The sequence below is a fragment of the Cyprinus carpio genome, chromosome A2 (assembly GCF_018340385.1).
Source record: "Cyprinus carpio isolate SPL01 chromosome A2, ASM1834038v1, whole genome shotgun sequence".
NCBI classification, from domain to species: Eukaryota; Metazoa; Chordata; class Actinopteri; order Cypriniformes; family Cyprinidae; genus Cyprinus; species Cyprinus carpio.
The window spans coordinates 18,480,757-18,491,045 of record NC_056573.1 but is presented as its reverse complement, the minus strand read 5'-3'; the positions used below and the strand labels follow the sequence as shown (position 1 = coordinate 18,491,045).

General features: G+C 37.5%; 2 protein-coding genes across 3 annotated transcripts; one reads left to right on the top strand and one right to left on the bottom strand.

The window, feature by feature from the left end:
• Positions 1–2,320: 2,320 nt before the first annotated feature.
• LOC109056750 (interferon-induced protein 44-like) lies at positions 2,321–6,266 on the top strand. Its single transcript, XM_042776612.1, has 8 exons — positions 2,321–2,481; positions 3,898–4,381; positions 4,478–4,529; positions 4,681–4,876; positions 5,019–5,171; positions 5,306–5,477; positions 5,582–5,682; positions 5,789–6,266. The coding sequence occupies exons 2-8, from the start codon at positions 3,904–3,906 to the stop codon at positions 5,972–5,974; spliced, it is 1,338 nt and encodes a 445-aa protein (XP_042632546.1). The 5' UTR covers positions 2,321–2,481; positions 3,898–3,903; the 3' UTR covers positions 5,975–6,266.
• Positions 6,188–10,281, bottom strand: LOC109056751 (rab GTPase-activating protein 1-like). Of its 2 annotated transcripts, none has more exons than XM_019073939.2 (8): positions 9,318–10,276; positions 8,887–8,955; positions 8,601–8,711; positions 8,388–8,492; positions 8,218–8,301; positions 8,060–8,131; positions 7,776–7,967; positions 6,188–7,064 (listed from the first exon to the last, which is right to left on the bottom strand). In XM_019073939.2, exons 1-8 carry the CDS (start codon positions 9,414–9,416, stop codon positions 6,789–6,791), a joined length of 1,008 nt encoding a protein of 335 aa, XP_018929484.2. In that variant the 5' UTR covers positions 9,417–10,276; the 3' UTR covers positions 6,188–6,788. The 2 variants fall into 2 exon arrangements, with proteins under 2 accessions (XP_018929484.2, XP_042632565.1); XM_042776631.1 differs by lacking the exon at positions 6,188–7,064 and adding an exon at positions 7,126–7,281 and having other exon boundaries at positions 9,318–10,281.
• Positions 10,282–10,289: the final 8 nt, after the last annotated feature.

Genomic DNA, 10,289 nt, shown 5'->3' with positions numbered 1-10,289 from the left:
CGTGGTACTCTCAATAATGGCGGTAGATGGTAACTTGAGGGGAGAAGAATTGTTGAATTAACTCGTTACTTTTGTTTTTTTTAGCTTCATAAAATTACGGTTTAATAACTGATGTCACATGGACTGTTTTGTCGATGCTCTTGGTACCTTTCTGGGCCTTGAACCTGGTAGTTTCAGAAAGAGTCATGGTAGGGTCAGAAAGCTCTCGGAATTCATCAAAAATATTTTAATTTGTGTTCTGAAGATGAACAAAGGTCTTATGGGTTTGGAAAGACATTAGGGTGAGTAATTAATGACAGAATTTTCATTTTTGGAGTGAACTATCCTTTTAAAAATGAAAATGACACAATATTTCCACTACAACCAGTAGATGGCTGCAGAGGATCATTTGCTCATTTGCCATTTCCACTTCCTAACATAGTTCTTGAGACATTATAAAATCACTATTATAACATTTAAAAACCAATGAAAACATTATTTACGAAATTTACAAAATTCAGCACTTTTTTGTACTGATTAAATAGCAACTCATCGGACCTACATGGTATCTAGACTGAACTGAAATTTGAACATTTCTTGACAGGTCAGGTGAGTCCATGACTGAGTTGACCAATGAGATTGATTGCAGGGTGAAGTTTGCACCTATTTGGTTTGTGGAAAAAGTCACGCATTCAAGCAAGAGTCACGATAAAACATTTGGGAACTGGGATACGAGTTAGCTTACAGCCAATACACTTTAAATGTATAAAATAAATGTGATGTTTTTTCCCACTTAATTAAATCTCCTTAATAACAATTATTAGAAATGACATCTAATAAAGCTGTTCCACTCCTCTGGAGATAAGTGCAATGGATCAGTCACTTTTAAAGGGTTACTCCACCGTAAAATGAAAATTTTGTCATTATTCACTTACCCCCATGTTGTTCCAAACCCGTAAAAGCTTTGTTCGTCTTCAGAACACAATTTAAGATATTTTGGATATAAATCGGGAGGCTTGAGACTGTCCCATAGACTGCCAAATAAATAGCAGTGTCAAGGTCCAGGAAAGTATGAAAAGCATCATCAGAATAGTCCATCTGCCATCAGTGATTCAACAGTAACGTTATGAAGCGATGAGAATACTTTTTTACACAAAGAAAACAAAAATAACGACTTTATTCAACAATTCCTCTCCTCTGTGTCTCTCCAAATCAGTGTAGTGCCATTTTGGCAATTCCGAGAAGTACGCAGATGGCATATGCACTTCTGTGTCAGCCGCGCTGCGCAGATGCGCTGTTTGCTTTCAAACCAAAGCGTAAATACATGCAAAAAACGTATCCTTGTTTCGTGGCTGACACAGAAGAGCGTAAGCCGCTTGCGGACTGGTCAAATTTGTCAAAATGGCGCTACGCTGATTTGGAGAGACAGAGGAGAGGAATTGTTGAATAAAGTCGTTATTTTTGTTTTCTTCGTGTACAAAAAGTATTCTCGTCGCTTCATAACGTTACGGTTGAACCACTGATGGCAGATGGAGTATTTTGACAATACTTTTCATACTTTCCTTGGCACTGTTATTTATTTGGCAGTCTATGGGACAGTCTCAAGCCTCCCTGTTTTCATCCAAAATATCTTAAATTGTGTTCCGAAGACGAACGAAGCTTTTACGGGTTTGGAACGACATGGGGGTAAGTGAATAATGACAAAATTTTCATTTTGGGATGGAGTAACCCTTTAAGCCACTCAAACACATAATGGAGACAAGTTTTTGTACTACTACGTGTTCTAACATTATTTTTGTTAAATCTCAACAATAGGTTATTTAAACACAAAATAAAGGTTCAAAGCAGTATAGTTACATTGTTTGCATCAGAATCGATTTATCCAAACTGTTAAATTATATCAAGTAGGCTATGCAAAAATAAATAAATAAAAATTAGGCTATTGAAAAAAAAACAAAAAAACATGAAATCAGCCTACGTTGGAACAAGTCGTCAAACGCCTGCCTTCTCCGTTTGGTAAGTTACCCTGAAAGACATTACTTTCGTTTTTGCTGAAACGCAACTCACTTTTATTTATTTATTTATTTTTCTCAAAAATGAGGCGTCACGTCAGGAAACTTTTCGGCACGCCAATTACTCCAAGGCGCAGCTACCCCTACTTCAGGAATACTCCCGGTGCTCCGGGTGGTCAGTCCAGGCTTGATTGGTAATCGGGCATACCGGGCACTTTCCCGGTGGGCCGACGCACCTAAGGGGCCGACAGAATATATATTTTTTATTTTTTTGCCGAGGACCATCACGCAGGGACAGCGAGCAGCCAGTGGCCCATTGATTTGTCTCCTATTTTGATAGTGTAAACATCCAATGCATCACAATGCCTTATAGACGGAGCGATGAAGTATTTTGCTCCGCCTATATAAAGATCGCATCACGCCAACTTCTTCCTCGTCGTCCTTTCACACGTTTTCAGAGCAGTTTTATCAAGAACAGGCTTACTCTGAGGTGAGTGATGCGGGCCAAAGAGCCAGGCAGGAGGAAAGGAGAGTTGAATCGGTAAAGTGCTTGATTAGGGACTTGCAGCGGAGGAAGGCATCTAATGTGTGCGCGCGCCATGAGTGTAGAAACGCTTTTTAATAAAACTTAAATTCGTCCCTCGCGATTTTTTGGTCAAGCCAAATGTGTTCATATAGGTTTCCATGGGTTTCCAAAAAGACACGATATTGTCGGACCTGACGTTTTATTCGTATCCAAAACTAGATGAGATATGAACTAGATGAGCATTTATCTGAAATAAAAAGCTTTTGTAACATAAAGACATAATGTTACAAAAAATATATATTTCAGATAAATGCTGTTCTTCTGAACTTTCTGTCCATCAAAGGAACCTGAAAAAATTCTACTACTGTTTTCACCATTATAATAAGAAATGTTTTTTTGAGCAGCAAATCAGATTATTTGAATGATTTCTGAAGGATCATGTGACTGGAGTAATGATGCTAAAAATCAAGCTTTGAAATCGCAGGAATAAATTACGTTTTAAAATATATTCAAATAGAAAACAGTTATTTTAAATAGTAAAAATATTTCACAATAATACTGATTTTGCTGGATCAAATAAATGCAGCCTTGGTGAGCAGAAGAGAATTCTTTCAGAAACATTAAAAATCTTACTGTTCAAAAACTTTTGAATGGTATGTATAAATATGTATATGTATATATATACACCATAAGAAAGAGACTGGGCAAAAATGGCATGGCAGAGTTCCAAGATGAAAACATGAAAACATAAAGGCTCGTCTCAGTTTTGCCAGAAAACATCTTGATGATCCCCAAGACTTTTGGGAAAATACTCTGTGGACTGATGAGACAAAAGTTGAACTTTTGGGAAGGTGTGTGTCCCATTACGTCTGGCGAAGTAACACCGCATTTCAGAAAAAGAACATCATACCAACAGTAAAATATGGTGGTGGTAGTGTGATGGTCTGGGGCTGTTTTGCTGCTTCAGGACCTGGAAGACTTGCTTTGATTTTTGGATTTTATTTTCCCTTAATAAAAAAAAAACCTTTATTTAAAACTGCATGTTGTGTTCACTTGTGTTATCTTTTACAAATATTGAAATTTTGTTCGATGATCTGAAACATTAAAGTGTGACAAACATGCAAAAAAAAAAAAAAAGAAATCAGTAAGGGGGCCAAAAATTTTTCACACCACTGTGTGTGTATATATATATTTCGAAGTGGTGGTGGGCTGCCTGGACCAAAAAATGCCAGGGCCGATTTTTTTTGTCCCAGTCTAGCCCTGGGTACAACACGCTGCAAGCTTGTGTTGGACATATTTTTCAAAATACTTTTAAAATATATTTTATTTCTATTTCATTATAACAGCATGCTTTAAAAGTGTTGGTTGTATGTTTTTCAGATCATTATGAGCACCGTGACATCCAGCTTGAATAAATGGCAGAATAAGAAGCTCTGCTCATTGTTCAACCATGCCAACCTCAGCCTGCTGTTCAAAGCCAGTGTGCATGGCTACAATGCCAATGCATTTCACCAAAAGTGTAATATGCAAGGACCAACTGTTATTGTAGCTTACAATAAGTCTGGATATGTTTTTGGAGCTTTTACTAGCAAGGATTTTCGTCAAACCAACCAAAATGTTGTGGATGACAAAGCTTTTCTCTTTAGCTTTAATGACAAAGAAATGAAAGAAGATCCTATGCGTGTACTCAGTGGAAATCCCCAGTTTGCTTTCACTGACACAGGTCCAAACTTTGGTTCTTTAGTGTTTCTTTATAATAACTCAGCCAGCGTCTACAGTAATCCTGGAGCATACCAATTCGATCCACAGCAGATGCATGGGAATGACTTACAGCTGACAGAATGTGAGGTGTACAGAGTGGAAGGTTTGTACGAGTTTGTGCTACTTTTTACGTAATTGCTGAAAGAGTAATGCACTTTCAGTAATTGTTCTGTGAATAACTTCTGTGGATTTTCATCAGATTATGGAGCACTCATGGAAAAACCATGGAGAAATGTGCAGTGGAACTCTGAGTGAGTAAAGCAGACCAAATTCGCTGTCTTCTTTAAAATAATTTAAATGTTAATTTGGTCTGTTGCTCTTTTAAGAATTGTTCCTGACCTATGTACTGTGTTCCTGGGAGTGTTTAAGGAATTTGACAATGATAATTAATAATGTTTTTAGGAGAAGAAAGGCGCTCTTAAGCATCATCTCTGGTTGGAAGCCTTCTGTTAGCTCAGTTAAACAGGCTCGCATTCTGCTGGTGGGTCCTGTTGGTGCTGGAAAATCAAGTTTCTTCAACTCCATCAACTCTGTATTCAAGGGTTATGTGAGCAGCCAGGCCAACACTGGCACTGCTGGCACCAGTTTGACTACTCAGGTAGACATGTATCCTGATTATGCCACCTCTGATGTTTTACAGAGTGAAATATTTTGTGAAGGAAAGTGATTATTTATAAAAAATAAAACAAATGTATGTATTTGTGTATTGAAAATAATTGGTAAATATTTGTGCCATGTAGTTCCGTACCTACAACTTAAAGCCAGGCAGCGGTGTCAGCCATGTTCCCTTCAGTCTGTGTGACTCGATGGGTCTGGAGGAGGGTTTGAACACCGGCCTGGATTTAGATGATTTTGACAGCATTTTGAAGGGACACATTCAAGACAGGTATCAGGTGAGAATTTTAGGTAAAAGGTAAACATAATAGTTCTGGAAGATGTTTAACTTTTTAATTAGTTATTGGTTAGTTATTAGTTGTCTGAAATCTGAATGATTTAAAGATATTCTACATATCTTTTGTTTTCTCAGTTTAACCCATCGATGCCTATACAGCCTGACTCCCCTCATTTCCATAAATCTCCTGGCTTGAAGGACAAGATTCACTGTGTGGTGTATGTGATTGACACCTGCAAAGTCAAGCTTTTCTCTGACAAAATGATCGACAAGTTTGCAGTTTTTCGAAGGAAAACCAACCAGCTGAGTAAGTGACAAACAATAATGAAGCAGATTTGAATTAATTTCAAGTGACATGAGTGTGTTGTGTCATTTAAATGGAAGTTCAATTAACATTGTTCTGTTCATCAGGTATTCCCCAGCTGGTTCTGCTGACTAAGGTGGATGAGGCCTGCCCTTTAGTGGCAGAAGACCTGAAAAATGTCTACCAGAGCCACTACATCAACAAAATGGTACTTTAACATACATTTCTTTGTAGTCAGTATTCTTGTACTGTACTGTTTCCCAAATTGAACATTTTCACATATTGAGTATTTCTGATGAGCTGTTTTGTGACAGATGCAGGAGGTTAGCGCTCAGCTTGGAGTCTCTCTGTCTGCTGTGGTACCAGTGAAAAACTACTGCCATGAACTGGAAATAGATCCTCAAACTGACATACTGCTTCTTAATGCTGTTGTTCAGATGCTCAGAGCCACTGAAGGCTATTTTGATGATCTTTACAATCCTGATGAGCGGTCTGAGTAAAGCTCAGTCTGTTTTTCCCTGGCTGACCTAAAGGTTCTGCGTGCATATCAGAATTAGCAAACTGTATCTTTCCGTTTGCATCCATATTTGCTTGTTTATATTGTTTTAGGTCACGAGCTCATGTTTTTTTTAATGTATTATAAGGTCCGCTAATATTTCTGCTGTTACTTTGAACATGCAAACTATTTGTGATCCAAACCATGTAACCGGATATCAGAAATTATAAGCTTTATTCTCTGTATTAGTGAACAATTGGTGGTTTACAATTGAAATAAAGGACATTTTATCATTATGTTGATAATTGTCTTTACTTCATAAAGTTTATTTGTTGTAGAACATAATGAAAGAAATACATTCAAACTGTACAGTACCAACAATGGACCATAAAAAGCATTAGAAGGCAGTTGTTACCTTAAAGAGCTGTTTGTACCTGATCTGTAACCCTTAAAATGACTTCTGTTGATGTAACCAAATGTAGTTAGGTTGATTTAGTGAAATTACATTGAAACCAGCTAATTTAGATGTTACCACATGAGGCATAATCTTTAGGCTCACTGGAAAAAAAAAAACATTTTGCAGTGTGACGCTTGTAAAACATTATGCTTAAACTCACAGCAATACAAAAACTTAATATAATCTTCATGTGAGATTGCCTTAAGAGCAACTGATCTGTTGCACTAATCTCTGGAGGGACAGATATTGCTTCCTGCTGTCGCTCATCCTTTGAGAATCCCCTCATTCCCAACGTTTACAACCATACGGATCTAAAATGTCCTCTGGTTTGAGGGAAAAGCCTTCTCATCATTTGTGAGACTCATTTCAGGAGTGCTCTCATTAAATACTTTTCTTCTCCACCAGTATGCTTAATCTTTTCATACTTCAGCTGCTCTCCCTTCTCAATGGGCCCAGGAGAGCCTTCTGGAGACCCAGCTGGAGTGGGGGGTATGAGTGGGGCTCCAGGCAGGATCTGTTTGAGAGGAGTCTGATGGCCGCTGGCAGCTGTCCTGAAAGAGCCCAATGTTTTTCTCAACCATGTGTTTTTAGCAGCCTGAAGTTCAGTCGTCAGTAGTGCATTTTGGTGCTCCAGCTCTAGGACATCAAGATGATAGACAGAAAAAGTTAAATATAATTTGTAGTATAAAAACATAAAGTCATTAATGAGACACTTCAATAACACTTAATAATAAGCTTTGGTTTTTTTAAAGGTGCAGTAAGTGATTTCTGAGAAACGGATCAAACTGTGCGCCCAAACACACTTGTAGCCAATCACCAGCAAGGGGCGTGTCCAGTCATGATGGGGGAGGTGCCTGTTGCATGTAGAATATTTGTGAATATAGGGGTGGAGCTATCAAGATAGGGTTGTGATACTTTTGGTAGAATAAGGTAATGCATTGAGCATGCAATGTATCATGAGCAACGAACAACATTTTTAACAGCATTTCGCTATGGTAATGCTTATAAATTTAATATGGCTCATTGTTCACTTTCAGAAAAACAGTAACAAAAGCAGTCACTGGGACTGTACCTTTTTGAAAGGTACACGTATGTACCAATACTAATAACTCTTTAGTTACTGATACTGTATGTACCTTTAAAGTACATATATGCACTCTTTAGGAATAAGGTACAAATGTGTACTTTTTATGTAATGGATGAAAAGTTTCCATCTCTAATTATTTTATTTTTTTATTTAATTTTTACATGAAAAGTTAAACAAGAAAACTTATAATATAGCTTTTCTTGGTTAATTCAGAAATACTTCCAGAATTAGAAATGTTAATAATAACAAAACGACTTTTACCTGTATCTTGCATTTGGACTCCACCATTTGTAGCTTGGTCTGGGCCAGCTCTCTCTCTAATTCTTGGACTTGCTCTCTGAGAGATGCCTTCACTTCATCCTGAGCACAGGTATCTTCATTCTCAGAGCACAGCAGAATCAATCCATCCATACTAAAGATGTGTTGGCAGCGCTCACACTCCAACATCTTGCTCTGAAAAAGTATCATGTATCACTAAATATCATGCTACTAAAATAAGTCTAATGGTTAAGGTCAAAGTGCTTTGAGGTCAGTGTTTTTCTTACCTTGATAACTGCCAGCTCTTTGTCTGCTTGAGCTTTCTGGTTTTCAATTTTAGCGTTCAGCTGAGAGCAAATCTAAAGGATGCAATAAATTGGGCTGAAAGTTGGTATCAAATGCTAGAATGTTTATTGAATGTGTAGAGTTCTAATTGAATGTTTACCTGTTTGTAGTCTGCAATGATGTTGTTTGATCTCTTAATGTCTGCTTCTGCTTTGTCCAGATCTCTCCTAAACATCTCTTTTAGCTGTCAAACGCATCAATACTTTAGACAAGGGCAGAGAATGTCAAAAAACACGTTGTATACATTAGTGATGTTAAAACTAAGCCTACCTGTGAAGCCTCCTCCTCCTTTCCCCTTTTCTCCTCCTCTGTAACTTTCAGAAGCTGTTTGGTTTTCAAAAGCTCCTTGGTTAATTCATCCACCTGGTCCTCTGTCTGAAAAACACAGCAGATCTATCTAAACATACACAGCAAATAAAACAGAAAATGAAACTGGCTTGTTGCGTATGACATGCACGACTCGTAATAATAATAAAAACAGACCTGATCTAAAGCATTCCTCAGTGCAATCTTGCTGGTGACAAGTTTTTGTGCAAGGTCATCATTCTCCTGCTCCAGGCGCAAACTGGTCTCATGAAGCTTACGGTTTTCTCTCTGAAAAGAGAAAACATTCTTTTATCCCAAAGATCTAAAACCCTGAAGTATTCAATGCATGATTATGATTTTTTTTTTTTTACAAAACATATATGTTGAAAGAGCTACAGTTTGATGTGTGTGTTGCGAAAGGAGGACAGAAACTTTTTGTTTTCGTCAGGGTGTGATCTCTTACCTCATACCTGTCGAGTGGGTCTTCTGGTTGCATTTGGTTATCCCTTAATTTTGGCTTTTTAGAGGGCACCTGTTCAAAAAGAAGATTCAAAGAAGTTTCAGGTGTGCAAACTCATAAAGGCATGAAAGGAATCCACTGTAACATATTATACTGTAATGATTGCAGTATAATATTTTGATAATTTTTCTTATTAATTCATATTTAAATACATTCATTTTAATAAATATTAATTCATTATTTCATATTACATTATCATTTTAAAAAAATGATAAAAAGTAAAAGAATAATAATATACAAAATTTATTTTATACATTATCTACAATATGACAATGATCTACTTTTTTATTAATTTACATGTAATGTAAAAATTCCAGTATGCCAGGTTTGAATCTGCAGGTGACAAACATGAAGCCAAAGGGTGCTGAACTTACCACTTGTTTTGGTAGAGTCTCCACTACTAGACTAGCCAGGATCTCCTCCTCTGACATATGGGCATCATAGGCCACAGCAATAGACACTTCTTCCATCATTTTGGCAGGTGAGTAGAACGCAAGTGATCTCTAAATACAAAGTAGGCAGCTAAACTTGTCTGGAGAAATGACAACAGGTTTGACAGGCAGCAGTATATATCTGTCTGTCTCAATTCAAGCCCTGCCCCAACGTAACATTATGGGATGGGTTTCATTTCAGTCCACCTTTGTCCTCTGGATCTTCACTTACCTAACAAGCAGGTACAAATACTCTTCCAAATTCTCCCTATTCAACTTCCTTACAATATAATTCCACAATCCAGCAGCCATTATTAATTATTTCCACACACAATTTCCTCATTGGTGAAGCAGAACTCAGTTAAATACTATTAAAATGATTAATCCAACACAAGTAGGACCTGGAACAGATATATTTTTCAGAAGAGCTTTTATCGTCGTTGTTTAGTTTGCTAGCCTGCCTATCGTTTCAAGCTCAGGGCTAAAGACTGTGAAATTGAAATTCTTGCTGTAATCCTGTAGGTCGCCTCTTACACAAAAACACTGCAGTTTTCCTGGGACAAGCAGGTGCCAGTACATTCCTCTATTCCTTAAGCTTCTTATCTGGCCGCTGTATATGTTCGGCAGGATTGATGGAGGCTGTGAACTATTTTTATCATCTCACTGCGGCTTCAGGGAGGCATAATGCAGCTGTTATTAATCAAAACGGGTTAAAAAGCACTAGAGTTTCTTATAAGACTGTTTGCTTCTTTGTCTGAAACACGGAGATAATCTGTTGTGGTCATCAGGCTGAACAAAGCCAAGCTAATAAAGGGAGAAAGAGAAGGGGACAAAAGTGAGCAAAAGTGGGAGAGGATGTTATTAGTAATTGAAAGAAGGGAGTTGAAGAGAGCAATAAAGACAAAGAGCAAACCG

Coding starts and splice junctions, on each gene's coding strand:
- LOC109056750 (XM_042776612.1), top strand. CDS start 3,904: ATGAGCACCGTGACATCCAGCTTGAATAAATGGCAGAATAAGAAGCTC. Junction 4,877..5,018: donor GCACCAGTTTGACTACTCAG/GTAGACATGTAT, acceptor TGTGCCATGTAG/TTCCGTACCTACAACTTAAA. Junction 5,478..5,581: donor AAGGAAAACCAACCAGCTGA/GTAAGTGACAAA, acceptor TCTGTTCATCAG/GTATTCCCCAGCTGGTTCTG.
- LOC109056751 (XM_019073939.2), bottom strand. CDS start 9,416: ATGATGGAAGAAGTGTCTATTGCTGTGGCCTATGATGCCCATATGTCA. Junction 8,302..8,387: donor AGGAGGAGGAGGCTTCACAG/GTAGGCTTAGTT, acceptor TGCGTTTGACAG/CTAAAAGAGATGTTTAGGAG. Junction 8,132..8,217: donor TCATTGCAGACTACAAACAG/GTAAACATTCAA, acceptor TGCATCCTTTAG/ATTTGCTCTCAGCTGAACGC.